Source organism: Anabrus simplex, chromosome 7, assembly GCF_040414725.1.
Source record: "Anabrus simplex isolate iqAnaSimp1 chromosome 7, ASM4041472v1, whole genome shotgun sequence".
Classification (NCBI taxonomy): Eukaryota; Metazoa; Arthropoda; class Insecta; order Orthoptera; family Tettigoniidae; genus Anabrus; species Anabrus simplex.
This window is the reverse complement of record NC_090271.1, coordinates 332,052,657-332,076,769: the sequence shown is the minus strand read 5'-3', so window position 1 is coordinate 332,076,769 and position 24,113 is coordinate 332,052,657. Positions and strand designations below refer to the sequence as shown.

The 24,113-nt window shown below is 38.9% G+C and overlaps 1 protein-coding gene across 1 annotated transcript in view; it reads right to left on the bottom strand.

Moving 5' to 3' along the window:
- LOC136877835 (neuroligin-4, X-linked-like) overlaps nt 1–23,766 on the bottom strand; it is an 857,291-nt gene extending 833,525 nt beyond the window's left edge. Inside the window, exon 1 of the mRNA XM_067152034.2 lies at nt 23,328–23,766. Within this exon, the coding sequence (XP_067008135.2) occupies nt 23,328–23,766 (439 nt within the window). The remainder of the gene's footprint in view (nt 1–23,327) is intronic.
- Nucleotides 23,767–24,113: the final 347 nt, after the last annotated feature.

The window sequence follows — 24,113 nt, the reverse complement described above, 5'->3', positions numbered from 1 at the left end:
GAGTCGTACGCTTTCCTAAAGTCAACAAAAATGCAGATGACCGGTTTGTTCCTCAATGCTTTGTATTTAAGTGTTGTCTTCAAGTTGAATATTTGTTCTGCGCACGAGCGACCAGGGCGGAAGCCTGCTTGATATTCGCCAATACTTTGTTCAAGTTGTTCTTGCGTTCTCTTCAAAAGGCAAGCTGAAAGAATTTTGTAAGTCACTTGGAGAAGAGAAATGCCCCTGTAATTATTTACGTCAGTCTTATCTCCCTTTTTGTGTAATGGGTGGATGAGGGCGCACTTCCAGTCCTGAGGTAATTCTTCCGATTGCCAGATATCTGTAATGATTTGAGTGAGCTCCTTGAGGGAGTTAGGTCCAAGATTTTTCAGAAGTTCCGCAATGATGCCATCTTCTCCGGAGGTCCTATTGTTTTTAAGTTTGAGGATGTGGCCGCGGATTTCTTCCTCTGTCGGTGGTGGAGATTCTGGGAAAGTGTGCCTTGGGGGTTCTTGAGGGAATCTTGTGAGGGGCTCTGGACAGTTGAGGAGATCAGCGAAGTAAAGTGCTAATTCTTGACAATTATCCTGATTACTGAGTGCAAGTTTTCCCTCTGATCTTTTGAAAGCCAGGTTTTGAGGAGCGTACCCACGGACTTGTCCTCCGAATTCCCTGTAGAAATCTCGTACATTGTAGTTACGAAAGTTGTCTTCAATCGAGTCCAGTTGTTGCTTCAGGTGTTTTCTCTTGACCTGCCTGATGATTTTGGCTACTCGTTTTCTAGTTTCATTGAAATATGTTTGGTTTTCTGGTGATTTCTTGCTGTTGTATTTCTGGAATGCTTCTTTTCGTTCCTTCAAGGCACGTTCACATTCAGAATTCCACCAAGGGTGTTTAGTATTCTTTTTCAGGGGAATTTGCTCTCGAGCTTTCTGGATGATTTTGTTGCGGAATTTCTATAATATAATATAATATAATATAATATAATATAATATAATATAATATAATATAATATAATATAATATATTTATTATTAAAAGTGCATGCTCCCCTAGCACGTAGCAGCTCCACTGTAGAATGATAGCAGGACAACTTAAGGGAAACTGATATGCAAACCCGCGTATCAGCATCTCTGGGGGAACGGTTATACAGTCCCGCCTGTCACCAGAATTTATTTACACGATCTACGTAAATCGTATCTCGCAAAAGATTTATACATCACGGAAAAAGACATTCCGTTTACTTGTTATCTTGACAAAAGGTAAATATTTTCACTGCGAAACTGTTTAATTCGAAATCTCGCTGTTTCGGTTTCCCAAATAAATAAATTGAACAGCTTGTTTTCTACTATATCCAAAGAAATAAATACCGAAGAATTGAGATTTACAAAATAAATAAATAAATAAATAAATAAATAAATAAATAAATAAATAAATAAATAAATAAATAAATAAATAAATAAATAAATAAATAAATAAATAAATAAATAAATAAATAAATAAATAAATAAATAAATAAATAAATAAATAAATAAATAAATAAATAAATAAATAAATAAATAAATAAATAAATAAATAAATAAATAAATAAATAAATAAATAAATAAATAAATAAATAAATAAATAAATAAATAAATAAATAAATAAATAAATAAATAAATAAATAAATAAATAAATAAATAAATATACTTGAGATAAAAAGTAATGTTTACGATATATTCAACTAAAGTGTGAGGTTGTCTAGTTATAAACTAGCACTTCATTGTTTACTCCACCTGCAGCGTGATTGATATGAAGTATTTGCATAGTGGCTCAGTAAATGTTGTGATATTCGTAGAGGAAGAGCCAAAGGCAAGTCGGCATAAGGCTCACACAACTTGTGTATAGGAAGTTTACTCAAGCCGTGCTCACAACCTCATTTACACGAGAGTAAGGCAGAACCGGGGGCGGTAGTGCGGAAATCAATCACATTATTGGAGCCAAACATCTTGCTTTACCATGTTGCTTGACAATTACACGCACACCTGCCCTCGGAATTTCGTCTCTCTCTTTGAAGGCACTCGGGACAAAATGTAATTTTCGATTAACTCACTACTTTGAGTGAAACAACGTTTGTAGCTGTATTTTAAAGAGTGTAGTATTCCTACAATCACGATCTGTATTTTTCTCAGCTCTTCATGTTTGATGATGATGATGCTTATTGTTTAAAGGGGCCTAACATCAGGATCATCGGTACGAGATGAGACGAAATGAAATGGCAATTATAATTTCGAAATTCATCTCCTGACCAGAATTCAAAACAGGATAATGAAGAATGAATTGTTGTTATATACATTTAAAATAAACAACGAATCCAACTGACGATACTGAAAGTTAAAATAAATAAAAAATCCTTACACTGACTAGAATTAAAAAAATACGACGATGAAGAATGATTATGAACTTAAAACAGTCAGTTATCCAGCGTGACAAAAACTCGTTCAGGATTGAATAAATTATAAAATACCTGAAAAACATTAAATGACATACTATAGCTGAAAAATAAACCATTAATTAAAAACGTAATGTAATTAACTTGTGAAAATCCTTACAACAAACATTCCACTTCTATGATACCATAAATTGAATTGAATTGATTTGATTTGATTTGATTTGATTTGATTTGATTTGATTTGATTTGATTTGATTTGATTTGATTTGATTTGATTTGATTTGATTTGATTTGATTTGATTTGATTTGATTTGATTTGATTTGATTTGATTTGATTTGATTTGATTTGATTTGATTTGATTTGATTTGATTTGATTTGATTTGATTTGATTTGATTTGATTTGATTTGATTTGATTTGATTTGATTTGATTTGATTTGATTTGATTTGATTTGATTTGATTTGATTTGATTTGATTTGATTTGATTTGATTTGATTTGATTTGATTTGATTTGATTTGATTTGATTTGATTTGATTTGATTTGATTTGATTTGATTTGATTTGATTTGATTTGATTTGTTTATTTATCATCAACGGAGTTATTGATTCTCCAATTACAGATGATATAATACATTCAAATAAAAACAATATTAACAGAACTTACTACTACCACTAATTATAAATAAGCAATATATAATATATACATATTTACAAAACACATTAGGAAGGAAAAAAGACATGTTTTGAAATGACAGAAAGAAGGAAGTAGAACTTTCAGTTACTAAATAGGCAGAACAAGATACAAGGAACACTCTGTCTATGAAGCGTCCATAAGATATCTGCGAATTTCACTAGCTGACGAGTGAAATATATCCACTATCCCGCTAATTTCGTTCAGGGATCTTAGGGCCTGCATAAACCAAGAGCTCCTGTGTGATTCCGTTCTGCACCTGGGTAAGTACAATACCATGGTATTGTAAGGATGGAATATCTATTTTAAGCATTTTTCACAAGTGTTGACAACACGGGCTAAAATAAGAAATTTATCACGTGTTCGGGCCTACCGTCGGCTGTCCTGAGAATAGTTTTATCTGGATTCCCATTTTTACTTCCACGTAAATACCGGGACAATTCCAATGCATATGGCACAGCCGGTTTCTGCCTTCTCCTTACCCAATTTACTTCACCATAATTTCATATTCATTAGCTACTGATCTGAGTTTTACATCAGGAAGGGCATCTGACCATAAAACAAGCCTCATAAATTCCACCCACGTCATCCCCGACCGCACACAGAGAAACGAGACTAAGAGGTAAGCAAACAAATTATGAACTGATCAATATCTGTGGTTAACAACGCCGCACTGAAGACTTTAAACTCTACAAATTGATCAAGACTTATTTAAATATTTTTAATTGTTTTTCCCCTTCTGTTTTACAATTGACCAATAAGTCCTCAACTTGTGTAAATATTTTAAGAAGACTTTCTCCTTAATAATCATCACACTTTGTATTTTATCTAACCCGTTGTTATTTTACTATTAATGATTTATAGATTGTATTTTAAAATGTGTATATCTTTGTTTACTTGCCCAATTTTGGCTGATGATGACGTCCAATACGTTGAAATTGGTACCAAATAAAAAATGTTGTGATTTTAAATTATCAACATACTTTGTATTGAAAAAGGTGGATCAATTGCTCTCTTCTTTATTGTTTGTTAATCTCCATTCAATACGGGCCAAAGATGAAGTTTTTAATATTAAATATTAATTTTGAGTTGTATTGGGAATTTTCTGTGGTTGAGGATCGAGCTTATTAATTAACCCAAAAGTAATTTATGTTTGATTGAGTTATAAACGTTCGATCCCATTATTGTACTCCTGGATATTGATCACCTATTGTACTATTTAATTCCTTTAACATAATTTGAGCATTTTATTTCTATCTACTGGGGAGTGTGTGTTAATGTACCTTGTGAGAACTCCTCCCATAACAATCTACTAAACGTTTAAATTTTGTTTAAAAGCAAATAGGTACTTCTATGAAACTATTCTTTCTTAACGAATTTCAAGCGAACGTTATATCAAGTTAATTGTTAAGATTGAATAAAATTAAAACCAAAGGCTCCGAGTTCTATGAAGATTAATTTGTTGGTAAAATAAGCTATAAGCAATTTGTTCCTAATTTTATGGATCAGGATCCACCGATCACTAAGAAGGTATTTGTTAGTTTGCTTAATATTCTTCTTCTTCTTTGGTTTCTTGAAGATGATCAGTATTTAATTAAGAATTTACAAAAGAAACACGGTGTTGTCCTTCTTGTTGATTTTTTAAAATTCCATACAGTGACACAGTTTACTTATTTCTTGCACGGTGTGATGTCACCTGTACACTTTAGGTAAGTACCTTCTGTTTTTCTTTGGTTGTTGTGCATTTTTAGGTGACGTTCGCTTCCATTCCTTGTTTGATTATGCTCTTACTCCTTGTAAGGTCAGTATTATTTATGCTGGCAGTCTGGGCAACTTGGGGTATTGCGCGACTATTGCAAACCTATCTGTGTCGGTGCGACGTAAAAAATTAAAATTTTCTCTCTCTCGGGTATAATTATTATTCCAGGAATGTCATTATTAGTTAGGCCACTTTAGGCTTAATGGTGACACCATCTACCAATCATGTTTACACCCTGAAAACCGCTAATGCGACTGTATTAACTATAAGAGGTAAAGTAAAACGTATACCTGTACAGCTAGATTATTTTTAAAAACCCTCTGGCTCCTTGGCTGCATAGGTAGAGCATCACCCTCAGGTTCTGAACACTCCGGCTTCTATTCTCGACCGGGTAGGGGATTTCATTCTTAAAGTACTAATTTCTTTGGCTCAGAGACTGGATGTTACTGCTTTTCCCAACATTCCAGCAACTTGAACACCATTCACAATGCTATCCTCCTCCGCGAAAGTTCGCAGTTTCTCATGCATGGCAGATGATGTCCACCCTATTCGGAGGGTGTGCTTGAGAGGGGTGCACCAGTTTGTCAAGAGCTAAATGAAACTATAATCGTTACTTGAAAGCCACGCCCACCTTACAACATCAAATTCAAAAGCCCACAGCATGAAAGCTAATAGACGATTCAACAAATCACCTTATTTAAATAGAACAATGCATGAGCTCTAAAACATGACAAAATACTGTTAAATGCCAGACCCGTGGTAGCCCTTTCGGTACTTTTTGTATGGGACTAGTGGCAAGGCTGGCATTTCCGTGTGTTGTTTTCGTCAGCTGGCTTACCTGTAAGTTTCCTGGAGATGTAACTAGAATGTTCCGTCTCTCGTCAATCGCGAATATTCTGATGCACATCGCGCGAGCTATAAGACGGGAGGCTAGCCGCGGACAGTCAGTCAGTGTTGGGTTCTGTGGTGGAGTCAGAGATGGTGCTGGTCTCGGAGTCAGTGTTGCACTCGGGGTCAGCCAGTGTGAGACTCAGTGTGTTGGGCTTTAGTGGCTAAGCTGAGGGAGGCAGAGATATTGCCTGTCGCTAGTGTCCCACCGAGATCTGAACAGGAGCTGTTGTTGGTATCAGAAAGTCTAGACAGTGGCTGGACTGAAGACGCGTGCGAAACGGAAAACTGTTCACTATCCGAGAGTACTGTGTGGACTGAAGATCACCGCGAGTCAGCGAGGGAAGTCGGTAGCGTGAGTGTGAGGGTGACTGGACCTGTGTAAATATTCGCTGTTGTGAATATCGTCTTGCTGCTTGAAAATCGTGAGCTGTTGCTGTTTAGAGTCGTTTACTACATGGGACTGTGTGAAGTACTGGATTTTCTCCGGAGTCGAACCAAGGAATAGTCATCGCATGTTGTGTAGCCCATAGCCCTGTGTTCAAATCCAGTGGTCTACACACAGCTGCTGTACGAGGTGACTGAACTTTGGAAAGTGAAAGTAAGGATTAGCCGTCCCCAGGTATAGCAACGGGCCCGACCACCTGCTGTGCCATAAGGAAGAGAGACAGCAATCAGTAAGTGTGGCCATACATGCTGAATTAGAATTGTGTGTGTATAAATGAGTGTGTGGGCATTTATTAGGTCATCGTGAAATAAATTATAGTAATAAAACAGAAGCTGGAGGCCTTTGAAACATGGCTTTATAGGCGGATCCTGAGAATATCTTGGACCCAGAGAATTACAAACGTGGAAGTAATGAGAAGGATGAACACAACACCTCAGTTGATAAAGATAGTGAAATGCCGAAAGCTGCAGTATCTGGGACATATAATGCGCAACACAGATAGATACAACCTACTCCAAAAAAATACTCCAGGGGAAAATCAACAGCAAAAGAGGTCTTGGAGGAAGAAGAATATCTTGGCTTGACAATCTTAGAGGTTGGTGCAATATGTCATCAGTTGAACTGTTCCGCGCTGCCACAAACAAGACGAAAATAGCCATCATGATCGCCAACATCCGAAACGGATAGGCACCGAGAGAAGAAGAAGAAAACAGACAGTGTTTTTTCGAACAGTATTATCTACTTTTGAACGTGCAATCTCGCTTAGCTCCCACTTTCATAGTCTCTCATGCATGGGCCAGTTTTTTTAGCACAACTTCATTGTTTAGAAACTAGTAGCGATGTGTTAACTGTGGCACATTCCCTTTCATAGAAACTTCATTTGAACATTTCCATTCTAGTGTACACGGAAGGACACTTTCTTTTAATTAAAATCTTGAATCCTAAGGAGCAAATTTCCAATTTGAAACGGATTCCTACCTGTTCTCATATATCTTAAGACCTGTCGAATACTTGGCGTATATCTTTCTCTCCAAAAGCAATTAGAGGGGTCAGAGATAACAAGCCAGCAGACGAGACTTGGCGCATAGAGAACCAGTTCCGAACAGAGCGTGCTGTTAACGAGTCCGCGACTCCGAGTTCTCAACTCCTTGTCTTTATTAAGTTAATTACAGTGGCACCGCCACGTGTGTGTGTGTGTGTGTGTTCCCTGTGAAGTTGCCACGGCCAGAACTTAGACAGGTTCAGAGTGGGAGAGAGTGCTGTGAACCTGGTATTCCTCTCACACACGAACATACCCAGCACGAATAAAGAGAGAACAACTTTCTAATTTCCATTCATCCCGGTAAATAATTGTGAAGTGCTTGAGGTATAAAACTCATCACTCCAATTGGATTAAAACATACTAAGTTGAGTTGAATACACGAGTAATATTTCGGCCGAACTCCGGGAGATTTTAATTTAAATGAATATACAGTATAATGACCCCATCGAAGTCCCACAGACGGCTTTTTAGAAGAAATATGGTAGAAATAAACAGCATAGAAATAATGCAGTACAGAACGAGCTGGCAGCTGTGAGCTTGTATTCGGGAGACATGTCGGCAGATTGTTTGCCATGGTATCCTCATTCTAACAACAGGCAAATGCTGGTACTGTACCTTAATTAAGGACACGGCTGGTTCCTTCCCACTTCTAGCACATTTTAGTGTTGAAAAAATTTCTTGGTACGAAAAACGTAAAAGTATACTATTTCCTCAATTGTGCGGAACGTTGAAGAGATAAAGGACCTGGAAAGGTTTCAAATTGTAGTTCTTAGATAGCTGTATCATACTAAATAAACAAATTTATAAATCGCTTTCAGCCTGAACGAATTTCCGAAGAAAGCCTAAAATGGCTTGTTTTATTACTCATTTTCTAGCCAAATTAATTTATTTTCATAATTCTTTCTGTAACATGTTCCGTGGTTCAATACACTCAGGAATTTTCTGATTTTTGTAAAATGTCCACACCGAGTGTACTTATAAGGACTTAAGTGGAACACTGCATTGACTACACTAGCGATCGTAGTGGTGCTTAAGTGAAACAATGCCTTGACTCACATTAGCGCTCGTAGTGGTAGAAAAAAGTAACCTGTAAATCTAATCAAACGCATAACGATAATTAAGAAAATCATTTTAAATTTTAGCTAGAAATAAAGACTATATTCTCATACTTTATTATACTTTATTTACCTAAAATCCGTAGCTCATCTACCTAGGATATTTTCAACAGTTAGTTGCTTGCCTGGAGGGCTAGAACTGTGGATTTCTATCCCATCGTCACCATAAGATTTATGTGTGTCGATGCGATGTTTCTTTAATACTTGCTTTACGTTGCGCCAACACGGATAGGTCTTATGGCGACGATGGGATAGGCAAGGGCTAGGAGTGTGTAGGAAGCGGCCATGTCCTTAATTAAGGTACACCTCCAGCATTTGCCTTGTGTGAAAATGGGAAACCTTTGAACACTATCTTCAGGACTGCCGACAGTGGGGTTCGAGCCCACTCGCTTCCGAATACAAGTTCACAGCTGCGCGCCTCTAACCGCGCGGCCAACTCTCCCGGTTGATGCGACGTAAAGCTGATTGTAAAATAAATAAAAGAATGTGTAACAGTTAATTTTATGAAAATGATAAGTAACGGATCGCGTATTCATTGCATTCAATACTCTCCTTAAATTACTTATTTAAATAATACGTTGAAAGCAGTATGACTTATATAAGCACAGCTTGCAATTTCACATTCTAAAATAGTGCAAACGATACATTGCATCATAATGAACTAGCCAGGAGTAATTACTGGCTGAAGATGAAATAAAAGTCCGTTTGAGGTTTCCCTTTGTGGTTTGTGAATCGCCAGGAAGTCGTTGTCTTTTGAACGAAAATGAATTATTCTGTCTGTTTGCTTTAGATTCATTTTTTGAATAAGATGTTTTGACGTATTCTTTCACTAGTAACCAAACCAAGTGACATTGAAAGTTCTACATATACTAATCTGGTCTACATATAATCCTAGGCAAGAAAGTTGGGAACACTTTTTTACGGAATAATTAGCGTCAATATTCGTGTACATCGTTCTGTGCTACGGTGATTCGTAATAAAGTATGTTTGTCTTACCACTAAATATATTTTTGTCTAGTACAAAAATAATTAGTCCGCCTCTGAGATGTAGTGGTTAGTGTGCTTAGCTGCCACCCCAGAGGCACGGGCTCGATTCCCGGCTCTGCCACAAAATTTGAAAAAGTGGTACGAGGGCTGGAACGGGGTCCACTCAGCCTCGGGAGGTCAACTGAGTAGAGGGGGGTTCGATTCCCACCTCAGCCATCCTGGAAGTGGTTTTCAGTGGTTTCCCACTTCTCCTCCAGGCAAATGCCGGGTTGGTACCTAACTTAAGGCCACGGCCGCTTCCTTCCCTCTTCCTTGTCTATCCCTTCCACACTTCCCATCCCCACACAAGGCCCCTGTTCAGCATAGCGGGTGAGGCCGCCTGGGCGAGGTACTGTTCATCCTCCCCAGTTGTATCCCCCGACCCAGAGTCTGAATCTCCAGGACACTGCCCTTGAGGCGGTAGAGGTGGGATCCCTCGCTAAGTCCGAGGGAAAAACCGACCCTGGAGAGTAAACAGATTACGAACGAACAAAAATAATTAACTTGCGTAGTTCATATTATAATTGCATCCTATCACCTGTAAATTGTACCCAAACACCCATGTATTATTTAACCCGACATTCTCTAGGATATTCAACTTGTTTCATCACATTTCTGTAATATAAATGTGAATTCAAGTTTACAAATAATTTTAAATTATTAGAAAAATACTTTATTCGATAATGAATTTATTTAAGGCAATCGGACATTTATTTAATTCCAAGCTTCAAAATACTAGCTAAGATAGAGTCACTGAATAGTTAAAAATACTTTTATTGTGTACTAATATTGGTAGAGGTAGGTTTCAATTTAATGAGAAGGTTTATTTAAAATCGTCCTGCTCCCTATTCAGGACGGAAGAGATATTTGAATCAATAAATAATGAAAAAAGAAGTAAACAAGGAATAGAATTCGCAAGAGAAAGTAGTATTCTACAGAATCTAGAAAGGAAATGTGACCTAAATTCTCGGTCTTAGGTGAGAATAAAAATATAAGCTTCAAGTTATAAATGAAACATAGATTGCCTCAAAGTGAACAATCATTTGGCGGAGTTACCAAATAATTTAATTGGATATCTCTCATTGCCGGAGATGAAATGAAATGGAAGTACAAAGGAGAGTTGAAGTTGGCAAGACAAAAACTTCGATGTGCCTTTCACGTACAAACACACACATTAAGCATGAAATGAAAAACCTCTCCAAACTCCATTTGACCTCCGTAAATAACCCCGGAATGATTAAGGATTAAAACTCTTCACTCTAATTAGATTGCGCCGGGTGGAAACTGCGATTGCTGAAACTTTACGGTGAACCAAACTTTGCAAGGGGAAATAGGTTACTGCATTCAGTACTAAAAACAGCGGAATTGCCCCGTAAGTTCTATGAATAAAGGAGACTTTAAAAGCGGTCCTTAGAAATTAAGTTATCACTACTCTAAATTGAAAATCACCGAGAATCTGCCAGATGTAAAACCTACTGCGTGCCTGTGGCTAAAAGAAATGTTTTGCATCTGATGCGGAGAGCTTAAGAGAGAGAACGTAGTGTCCATTATTATTATGTTTATGATTATTATTATTATTATTATTAATTACTATTATTGAAAATGAAAGCCTACAACCTGTTTTCCAGTCAACGACTGGGTCAGGGATGGGATGAATGAAGCCCCAAACTTGCGGCGATGATAGGAATTGTGGCGGCTGCCGAGGCTTGTCGCACTCCTCTGGGGCAATGATTAATGACTGATCGATGAAGTGAAATGTTAATGGAGAGTGTTGATGGAATGCAATATGACAGGGAAAATCGGTATACGCGGAAAAAACCTTTCCCGCCTCCGCTTTGTCCAGCACACATCTCACATGGACTGATCGGGATTTGAACTAGCGGTGTGAGACCGGCGCGCTGCCACCTGAGCCACGGAGGCTCTATTAATAACACTAATTATTATTAAATTAATTTATTTATTATACTTCCGCTTCTATGAACTTGTGAACAGACATCGGAATGTCGAAATTTTGTCACTTAGAATTTCTTCAGTGTGTCGGAAGCTAACAACACGGAGTTGGTTCAGTGAAAAGCCTCAAATGATATTAACCTCGCCCGGGATCGAATCAGCTACTTTCAGACCAGAAGAATGACTAACCGTCCACATCAGTGAGGTATGTCCTTGATATATTCCTTCTTTGCTTCTATGGACAACATAAGCCAGTAACAATCTTTTCGTACTCAATTTTCAATAACATTACTACACATTGCTCATTGATCCACCATGTCACTTTCAAAACGAATAATAATAATTTTATTGGATTTACGTCCCAATAAGTACTTTTTTCGGTTTTTATCCCGCTGGAGTTATCTTACGTGCCAGTAAATCTACCGACACGAAACTGGCATATTTGAGCACCTTCAAACACCACCGTACTGAGCTAGGATCGAACCTGCCAATTTGGAGTCAGAAAGCCAGATATAAACATAATCTTATATATAATTCATGGTTAAACTTTTTTTAATTGCTTAAAAGGTTTCTGCACTGCATTACGTAACTTATTTGAATAAAGCTTAATAATTATAACAATCTTAAGTGTACGTTATTTGGGCGTCAGAGTTCACCAACAAGGATCCCTCGATTTTAAGTACAGCATGATAAATTCTCTCGTCCCATTCAGGGAGTGTACATGAAGCTATTTACTGGTGTGTATCCTCCATAGACCTTAACTAACCCTCTGAAAGACAATAAACATATGGATGAACTGAACCAAAATTATCTACCTCAAGTAAAATACCCATAACGAGTTGTAATAAAAGAGTTATATTATAACATGACATTATTCACGGGGACCTGCTCCATCAATCTCTTGTAAAATAAATATAAACAGTCCTTGAAAATAATCAAGTGGAATACTGGAAGTTTTCGAGTACAAAAGTAAACCTAAAGCTGAAATAAATGCATCGGAAATGATGTACTACAATTTTTAGTAATCGTATAGTCAATGACAAACAATGATAATGGCAAGACACTCAGTATGTTTTGCAATATACGCAATTTTTAAAAATAATTGTACCAACATGTGACATCTTAATTCAGATCATCTGCGTTATACTGCACTTTCTAGCCACGTAATTATTTTAACACTAGTACAATCATACTGTTCTCTTTTGAGAATTGTGTTCTTCAGAAGACTCATCTACGTCTTGAAACCAGATCGTTGATGGTACAAACTATCAGCCAACAAACAGTAGCGACAGATTTGGACCACACATTGCCCACGAACTCTGTGCAACGGGCAGCAGATAGTAGTCCCTACACAGTTCATAACAGACGATACAGGGCGAAGAACATTTGCGAATCAATCCGTCATCATATACGCTTGATAATAAAATGGTGTTAAATGCATATTGATAATTTGTTTTTAATATTGGACCGAATACCAGGGTGGACAGTATTATAGAGAAAACCCGCTCGTTTGAGCATATTTTTACTCGAATCCAATATTATCAATAAGGAGGACTAGAGCAATTAGTAATATTTTTAAAACACACTTCAGTCTCTCGTGATACTCTAATACAGCATGTCCTTTAAATCCAGTAGCTATGTATAGAGAAAGAGTTAACGAGTAGCTGTTGAGCGCGCGTGACGGACAGGCCAGCTTTACACAATGAGCAAGGGCGGGATTGAAAAATTCAATATTGTCCCCCAGGATTGTGGTTCTTACATGATCCGCTGCCAATACGCGTCATGTACGGCTTAATTTTACAAATCTGACAGCGGCTCTACATCTACTGCACCGTGCTCGCGTGGTTTTGCCCGGTATTTCCCTACATGAATCGTGAGAATGTCTCCTTTGAAGGAACCCTGCCTAGAATTCTGCAAGGTAATTGATGGACTAACTATACCGGGTGGAACAGTTTTATACTCTCCACAGGTTATAGCCTAACCTAGAAATATTGACAAGAATGTCTTGTTTTACTATGCTTTCTATAATTCGTTTATTCGTGTCAACCAAATCAGCATTAATGATAAAAACATATCGAATGATGGTAAAGAATTGTGAAAATTCTGTATCACAGAAATGTCATTTACAAAGAATATGATCGATAAATAACTAGCAGTAGTAGTGGCATAAGAGTGACATCCGAACGTGCTAAAAGTTAGCCAGAAGTTCGAGTCCGATGTAGGATGAAGATTTTTATTTCAATGTTTAATAACGATGCGAGTCACGTTGTTGAAGAGAAATTTAAATCATGATCAGTTCTTATATTACAGTTACTTTTCTATGTTTGCTTTAAGTAGTTCTTCAAAGAACTATTTCCAGTAAATTAAGCTATTACAGACAGAAGTGCAATAGGCTTGTGTATGGCCATTCGATTGGTGAAGCAAATGTTCAAAATGACCAGCGGTCGAGTTGGCCGTGCGGTTAGGGCGTGCATCTGTGATCTTGCATCCGGGAGATAGTGGGTTCGAACCCCAATGTTAGCAGCCCTGAAGATGGTTTTCCGTAATTTCCCATTCTCTCGCCAGGCACCTTAATTAAGGCCACAGCCGCTTCCATCCCACCCTTTGGCCTTTCCTATCACATCGTCGCCGTAAGAACTATCTGTGTCGGTGCAACGTAAAGCAAATAATAATAATAATAATAATAATAATAATAATAATAATAATAATAAATGACCACCTCCTTCGTAAATGCAAATCTGAGACCGGTGGAAGAGGGACATTCTTGCTTCCTGCAACATATGTGGTCGAATCTGCCTGCAGGCTTCAGTGATGATCCACTGTAAATGATTCGGATTCTCTGGCTTCTGTTCATAGAAGCTTTCCTTTAAATAACCCCAGAGGAAAACAACTAGTGCAGTAAGTTCAGGTGATCTAGCCGGCCATGAGACGGGACACCCTCCTCCAATCCATCGTCCAGACATACGAACAATGTGGTCTGTCCAACGGAGTTAGTGCTTGATGATTATAGCTTTAATACTAGCGGAGTCTGTTTTCTCTAGAACACTGATGTTAGGCGCTGATCTTGCCATTTCAGTGTCGGTATCGTTCTAAAGCAGCGCTGGTGATATTTTTTCAGGCATCGTATGTGCCTTCCTAAGGTAGTCCGTGTTTCATACCCTTACGCAAGAGGTGGTATAACAGTACACCAATAAAGATCCATGAAACATTTCACATTTCACTCATATCAGTAATACTGAAAGTAACATTATGTGTAAAAATATAAGAATTAAAAGCAGAAGAAGCCTAAGCATAAACATATCCCGCGTAGAATATGAACGATTAGGAAATACTGATGTGAAATATATGCAATTTTCCCTAGAACACACTAACTAATTGCCTCCTTATTTCCTTCGAAGATGGGAACGGTGTTTGAAGCTTAATTTACATTCAAATTCAACCCTAAGATTGTTCTGTAAAGTCATTTCTTGGCAGTCACCATCGAAACATTTTCTTATTATAATTACTCAGTATGATATTCCCTGACAATCCACTTCACGAACGACTTCGACTGAATCGACAGAACCATGCCGGTAGAGAAACTACTAACAACTAGGCTTCGCTGAGCTTAGCTCTTGTACGATTCAGTTGTCTTGGTAGCTATGTGTACACGATGTGCTGCGTACGGGAGTACATTTCCTGCCTGAAGCTTGCAACGAGTTACGAGCAGTCTAAACAGTGGGAAAGTGGAATAGGAATGTTCGTCATTCTGTTTATTATTTCAGACAATACGCAATTCCCTTCATTAATTCCATTCTGTTTATTGGTGAACTAAGTGAAATAGAGTAATACAGAGCCTGAACCATGACGGTCACATCAGGTGGCCTAAGAGACTATCTGCAGAGTACGACTGAAATAATAGTGAAATCGATCGAGATGTTTTATTCAGATTAATATGAAACTCTAAATGGAAGTTAAAATCTGTCTCAACCCACGATTTTCCTAACCCCCACCAACCACATGGCACAACAGCCTCGAAGGGCCATGGCCTACCAAGCGACCACTGCTCAGCTCGAAGGCCTGCAGATTACGAGGTGTTGTGTGGTCAGCACGATGGATCCTCTCGGCCGCTATTCTTGGCTTTCTAGACCGGGGCCACCATCTCACCGTCAGATAGCTCCTCAATGGCCGGAAATCGAACCCGGGGCCTCCGGGTAAGAGACAGGCACGTTACCTCTACACCGCGGGGCCGGCAATTTTCGTAAACGGGGTCTCCCTTATGTGTCAGACAACCAGTAGAATTGAAGTACTAGTGTAAAGAAACTTCCATCCCAGATAAGTGAGCTATTTATTAACAATGCGGTAAATAACAGGGAAACTCATAATTCACACTTCAGTTCACCCGGAAGTCAGCAAGTATATATATGTGTGTATTTACATGTTCCTTTTCGTCGCACCGACAAAGATAGGTCTTATGGTGACGACGGGATAGGAAAAGGTTCGGAGTAGGTAGGAACCAGCCGTGGTCTTAATTAAGGTACAACCCCAGCATTTGCCTAGTGTAAAAATTGGAAACAACGGAAAACAATCTTCAGGGCTGCTGACAGTGCTATTGGAACTCACCATCTCCCGAATGCAAACTCATAGCTACGCGCCCCTAACCACACGGCCGACTTGTTCGATGCATATTTATATCTACCGTACACATGTGCTAGTGGAACATTAAGTTCACAACGCAATTCAGTGCTTTAATTGCCAACGTTACGGTCACATTTCTACAACATGTAAAGGAAAACTCAGATGAACATCGAGCGGTTATCACCGTTCTTCTCATGAATGTTCTTCACCTGATGTTCACAGATGCATATATCTTGTCCCGAGTACCAACGATAGAAACGAATATAACAGCAGAGCAGGCTTTGGAGCTAGTACGTTAAGGTACATATGACAATACTAATCGTCAAAATATTTCACCTTCGACTCAAGACCCAGCTCACGAGTTCTTGCCTTTCACCTCAGATGCTCACTGTTTGGCCCCTCATATCTCATTAACGACCTCACCAGTACAGGACCCACAGTATGTTAATGCACCAGCATCTGCTATGCGTGCTATTCCAAAGGTAACGACAAACAGTTCGTAATTCATGGAAAACGTTTTGCAATGGAGAAAGAAACGTTTACTAGTGGGATGTACCCCATACGTCCTTCTTTATAATACACCCAGTAATGTAGTTGTGAGAAAATTGATACAGTGCGTTACAGAGATCTCTCCGAATATTATTTGTGACGTTATCACTCCTTTATTATCTGAAGACCAAAATCAACGTGTGATATAATGGAACTCTTGGTCGGTTCAATCGATTATCATAGTTTAAAGGTTTGTTTACAAGAACATACAGTGTCTGTCTGTAGTGTGCAAGAAGCATGGCTGGAACAAACATCCACTGTTCGCTCTCCTGATTACAAGTTCATTCTGTCTGAACGGACCGACGGTTATGAGAGAGTGGGCATACTCTTCGGATGATCACTGATGTATTATTCTTTTCCTGTAGACATGACAAACAACAATTGAAGCATTTGCAATGAAACACAGAATTTGTGGTGAGCCTGTTACTCAGGTCTCTGTGAGCCGTTCATCAGATTTTCAGATTGCCAAAGAGGATTTCCATCCTCCTTTTTAAGAATCCTTCAACAGTAGATTTTCAGTAACTTCTGTCCAACTCGCAACGGATATTACCAGCAAGTATTCAATGACATCCTTGGTTCAGATAATTCCCCACTATTTATAAAATTACACCGTACTTCTCTTCCTATGTCGATCACTCTTGCTTATCGCTAAGAAATTCGTAGGGAAAACTGTGGAGAATATCAGGAGTGTCTTGCTGACATAATTGACTAATACGAGACTAATTGTCACAGGTAACAATGCGAGTTGTGAAACCTTAAATTGTGCAGCGTAATTTGAAATTCCACAGAATAGACCATTTATACCTAGAAAATGAAAATGCACTCTGTGGTGAGATGATTGATGTCAGTTTTCTGTGAGTGAGAGACGGACGTAACGCCCTCAACAAATATAAAGCCGCACCAACCGAAGCCAAGTTTTTACTTGTACACAGGGCCCAAGATTAAATAAAACCATTGCTGAAACATAAGAAACTTCAGCGTTGGAAACAATTTTAAAGCGCACCCTCCCTATTGCCACCTGTTTCTACTGTATGGAATAACAGTAAACGTTTGGAGGACCTGTTAAACTGGATTCACTATGCAATCTGGCTCCTCCTTTCGTGGACTTGGCATTTCTAGTTTCCCAGGAAACATTTCGACCTTGAACGCTAGAAGAACTTTTTATAGCATCGATAACAAGTTCTAACACTGTCCCCGGTGCCGGTAACATCAATTTCGAATATCTCTCGAAGGTCATAAATATACATTAATTGCATAAATATATTGTGGTCAGGCCACTTATACCCGAGTGCTTTCAACTTAATTTGTCCACTGCCTATTCTGAAGCCTGGCAAGGACCCTTGCCTGTTCTCATTATATCGAGTGCTTTCCTAAACATCTTATGTAATCAAGACAACAGTACGAATGATCAAAGAAACCAGAACCGTGGCTTGAACATTATCGTTTCTTAACAGACAGCCAGCTTTGAATTCGCCAACATAAAGTAACCATGGACACCTTAGTTCGACTTATGACCAACATCCAACTAACTCTGACAATCAACGACTACATCACCGTATTACACATAGACCTCTTCGCGGCCGTCTATAAATTCTTTTAACTGTCATAGCATCAAAACTGCGCACTTTTGGGGGTCTAAAACATTCACAGGAAATCCATTTGCTCTGCAAAGCGATGATGTACGCTTATTCAAGGTACCCAGATCTATTGAACGATGCCAAGTAGAACTGCCAGAAACATTGCTCATCTTTCAGATATGGCTCTCTAAACATGATTTTATTGTCTCACCAGACAATTCAATTCCCGATGCTTCGTTCCAGAATTCCAGAGCTTGAAAATGGACTTTTATAACTTTTTCTACCAAAAACAATGAAATATTTAGGTCTTTGGATTAAAAATAAGTGAAATATGACCCCGCTCTGAATTTACTGCGAGCAATCACCTGTTCATCTTGGGGTTGCGATACCAGAACAACGATCCTGTTCTATAGAGTTTTGTTGCGCCTCACTTGATGATGGTAACGTATGCTTTGGCTCAGATTCTGATACTGTATTAACTAAACATGAAAAATGTCAATGTCGAGCTCTGAAAATGTGTATAGGAACGATGAATTCCACAAAACTATCTTTCTACAGGTGGAAACACTGGAGTCGCCATTGCACCTACGTAGAGAATTCCTCACATCCGAGTAACTTAAATGATATCAGTTCAGTAACGACGTCCTAGTAAGGAAAATATACAACTTAACCTATGAGTTACGGACAACAAGATCGTAGAAGATCCTCGTTTAGGGATTCATGATGCCTAGTGGGTTCAGGAAAGCCATTCCCACTTCGCCAACTCACACAATGTGAATACTGTCAAGAAACTCCTTGTTGGACGGGATGTACTTCAACCACATATTCCTGTAAAATTATTATATTCCAACAGTCCCCTGTCTCAGTATTATCTGCCAAATACTAGTGGTTCAAAATCTTCGAACGGTGTTGGAAGAGCATTTGTGCACATAATGCGCAGAGATTAAAATGACTGGTATGAACTCAATAAATACCGCGGAACTAATCACAGTTCTAGCTGCATCGCGTCGTGCAATGAGAGTACAACAGTCATCACTTTTAATACTTTGAGACCCTCAAGCAGCATTGCAAGAAAAGCAACCATTCTACTGGTCCTAATAACTCGTCTTTCTATTCTATGCCGCATGTCGTCTTTAGCTTACGGGGAAGTGTGTAACATATTGGTCTTCTTGGCAATGAGTGGCCCGACAGACTGGCCAAGTCTGCCTCCAGCAACGGAAGACAGGATTATATCACGATCTCACCTACCGACTACGTACTTCTTCTGAAGGAAAGGTTGGGACCTCTTGTAGATCATATCATCACAAATACGAGAACTCACTATTCCCTAGTGTAGCCCATACTCCCACGACTGAAATTTAATCATGGACGATTCCACCTGGCGTTTGCACTGAATACGGCTTGTTATGTCACCTTTTTACTCGAACTGAAACAGCGTTGAAGGGGACATGAACAACATTATATTCTACTGTAGCCATCATTTTGTGCAGTTTAGAGCCCTATTGCGCAGTCCGTCAACAATCCCGGTTACACTACATATGAACTCCTGTGAATAATATTCAAATGACAGTGTGGGTGGTTTATGATATTTTGCTCGCCTATTTCTCTTTTCAGGTTTGGACTTACACAAAAGGACTAACTATGTGTGCGTTTAATTTTGTTATGTTGCAGGAAAAAAATCAGTTTACAGAAGCGTTTTTGCATGAATGGGAATGACCCCGATAGCCATACATTTAAAAAACCAACATCAATACTCACTAAAGATCAATAGACAATTCAAAGGTTACTGTATGTAAACAGGTTTAGAATTCGTAGCCATATGATTTGTCGTCATTCAGATAGGATGGTGCACGGCTGGAAAATGAAGCAAGATTGATGACATTCCATTTCCTCGAGAACTACTTGCTGGGTCTTGAAAATAATCACGCCTGTATTCTTTTTCTTTTTGCAATTACGGTCTTATGGCAACAATCGGATGGAAAGATCTACAATTGGAAAGAAAATGATCGCGGCCTAAATAAAGGTACATCTCCAGCATTTGCATGGTTGAAAAATGGAAAACCACGGAAAATCATTTTCAGGGCTGCCGACAGTTGGGCTCGAACCAATTATAGCTCGAACTGCGTAGCCATGTCGCTCGATAAATCTATGAATTGACAACGCGCATGACTCTAATCACATAATGCAGAAAATAGAGTAGGCTAGCTCCATTTAAAAGCACAAAGTCGGAACAGATGTCTCGGAAGATATTCCTATCATGAAACCACACGTCACTAAAGTGACGTGATTTATAACCTGTATTCAGGCAGCTAAGGAACTTTACCTCTCTACACTCTACGAATTTCCGGGGAAGAGTTGAAGGAAATGAGGCTGTCTTGCAGTGTATGGTAATTTTCAGAAATTAATTTTCCGTGAGAATTTCTTTTTGCGTCGCACTGGCAAAAATATGTTTTATAGTGTTTATGGGATAGAAAAAGTACAGCCCCAGCATTTTCCTGATGTGAAATTCGCGAAAATGTAACCAAGAATGTACGACATGGTTATTATGAAAACACTGAATAAAGTGAAAGCATGTAAACATAATGTAAGACGTAAAGGTTTAAACTTACATAGTGTTCTGTTTGTATGCTGCACCTTCGCAAAGTGAGTCAGTATCACTCATTTCGTTGTCACTACAATCTGCACTATTGAAGAATCTAGCATCCGTATCACTATCAAGATTTATCACAATACGCTTTGATGTTTCATATAATATGTGGTCACTCTTAATGTAGTTCAATCGCATGTCTATATCAACTTGTCCTCCCCTCTGCTCCAGTCGATGCTATTTTCTTCGCCCATGCACCATTAAGTATGAACGTAACATTCCTTTGGGCTACATAACTTTTAGTATGAGGCCAATGCACTTCAATAGGGTTCAAGTTCAAGTCTGGAGAATACGGTGGATGACGGAGAACGGTTTGTCCATGTTCGGCGAGTGGCCTGTCAATCTGAAAATGTTGCAGTGGGATTCGTGGAATTCAATTAAAGCATACAATTCTACTTTTAGCATATCAAAACAACATGTAATACCTCGGTCAGTCAGTCAGTCAGTCAGTCAGTCAGTCAGTCAGTCGGTCGGTCAGTCAGTCTTGTGTTACGTTCTTCCTGGAGGAAGATGTAGGAGTACGGTTACATTCAACATTGTGGTAAGATGCATTAAAATGACCAAATTGAGTGGTCAATTGGGAATTAATTTCTCATTAAAGTAGTTTTCATAGTTAATTTTCATAGTCCCTACCGTTGGTTACCTCCAACTTTCTCCTTAGATATTAAATAATACCAATATAATAGGTCCGTTGTTGGACATTATAAATTTTCAGGCCAACTCCTTCTTGTTGCCAGCGTTCCGCCACAGTGTAATAATCTGGGCACGTCAGTTGGTTAACAGCACACCCACGAAGACGCATGGCTAGCCGATAGCATGGAGGCCACTGCATGGGCTAGCTGGAGCTACCGGCAGTGCCAGTGCACTTTGAGAAACTTTGTCTCTTAAAAGAATGGAAAATTTCCAGAATATAAGATGACATGGATATAGATTCCTTTGTAAAGCAAAAAATCAGTTGGAATATATCCTTCGTTGAAACAGGCGTGTACGTAGTACCGCTACTAATCATTGTCTTTTAAGATCGGGGATTTCAGTCCGTGTGGAGAGCCATCACTCCACAAGTTCGTTTCAGTGTGTGAGCTATGCAGATAGATTAATCCGTATAAACAATAAGCCAACCTCCACTTCCGTAACATCTGGCGGCATTGAATACGTAACATCCTAATGTCATCTTTCCCAGTTAGTATTCTATGTATATCTTCAGTTCTTTTTCACTGAAAACCAGTGCTCAAACTGTGGTACTTAGCGTAGGCTTAGTTGTACAACCTTTGAAATGTACATCTTCAACCAGTTTCCTGTGAATCATTTCCATTGTTGCTCTCACGGCGTTGGTTCTGACCAAGTTGTGAATGGTACAGCTAACTACACACTTATCAATGTCATCTAAGTCAGGCTTCTTAACTAATTTTGATATTATTTTCTCGCGCATGGAAAATTCTTCTTCTTTACCGCCTTAAACGCTCCTTACTTGTTTTACCACGTTGTTTATAGACTAGACCAGTGGCGTGTGGGATGCCACGCCCATCCGTCCGGCAGTAGGAGCAGTCAACGGGAGAGGTCGGAATATGGTTTGTGCGCAAGCTACAGAATGGCAGAGTTTCGAGTCCACTATTTTCCTAACGTAAACTCACGGCTACCTGACGCAAACCAAATAGCCAACTCGTTCGGCACAAAAATTCTTGTTTAGTTTTGCAGACAAATTAGAATTGTGGCACTTTCTCCGGCCATAGGGTCAACTAGCTTAAGGTTGTCCAATTGTAGTTGAAATATATTAATTTACAAGATGTCGTGGCTAAAATCCTAAAACAAAACATCGCTCTAGTTCACCGATATTATCAATGAAATTTACGAGACTTAAAACTTGAAACAAAAGCTTAATTATTGTAAGCTATTAAGGTGCGAGATTTCAAATTTTATACACGCTGAAAAGAATGTACAAATATAAATTAAAACTGAGTCGAAACTCTCTTAGTCAGTACTTAAAGTTCTCTTTCCAGGAATGTCACATCCAAGGAAAAACTTATATTTTCTTCGATTTGTATGAACTATTTTTCAGACTAATGCACAACAATCTAAAAACATGATCCAATTCCGTAATTCAAACTTGATTGATGCAGTAGTTTGAGAAATAACGTACAATGGTCTTCGAAAAGTTTTAGCAACATTGAAATACAAATTGTAATAACTTAAATTGTTTTTACAGGAAAATTATAATTTAAATATTAACTCAACCTTGGGGTAAATCCGTGCCATACAGTGAATTCTGATATTTTTCACACAAAGTTAATTTTGTGTCACTTTAACCATCAACGCTTGTTGTTAACCAAGGAATAATAAGGAAGTTCAAATTCATAATATTGAGAACTCACCACTATATAACGTCGTATCAATTTTTTTATCAGATTAATGCACGACAATCTAAAAAGGTAATCTAATAATTCGAAGTTGATTGTTGCAGTAATTTGTGAAAAACATACAGTTGTGGGAAACGGTATTCGAAAAATATCCAGCAAAATTTAAGCACGAACGGCAATAATTTAAATAACTTTCCAGGAAAGTTATGCTTTAAAAATTAACTTAGCATTAGAGAAGAACAAAGTACTCACCACTTCCAGGCACGTACAGATTGAGGAAAAGGCAATCTTCGCTCTGGTTGACCAGGAGCGGCACCAGTCTCTTGAGGTAATGATATCTGCCCTTGGGCATGTGGAGAAGGGCAGCTGTCCGATTGCTCACGTCCGGGCAACGTTGAGGACAGACGGCGCCGAAAGTGTCCGCTAAGCGCGTTCCTCTCCAGACCAGTGGAGGCTCGGGTGGCCGGTACCGCAGCTCGCCCACGGGCGGTGCGGCGTACGGTATACCTCGAAAAGATTCCACGGGTTCTAAGTGTCGAGAGTTTAGTTCTAGGATCACACCTCGGATCGCTCCAGTTTTGGTTTCCACGATACGAGAACTGTACCTGGGTCCCGCACGAGTCACGTGTGTCAGCAACAGACCTACCGTTACCAATACAGCGGTGTAATGGTGGCAGCATCGCGGACGCATGGTAACGATGACGACGCCTTCACCACTCGCCGACGACTACGACGACGAGGACGATGACGACGACGACACGAGCCCGTCATCTGCAAAGAGCATTACAAAGAACGCACAGCTGGAATTTACTACGACTTCTAGGTATCGGTATCTTTCGTCTTGCACGCATCCTGCATCAAGAACAACCTATTTAATTACCGTCTCTACAGTTATAAACTTCAAAAATTATTAAATTAAGATTCTAAAATTACATTTCCAAACTATTTCACTGAAGTTAAAATCACTTTTTTCACTGAAAAAGCACACGGGTATAGTTCAACACTTATTCCATAACGGCTGCATACACACTCAGATCA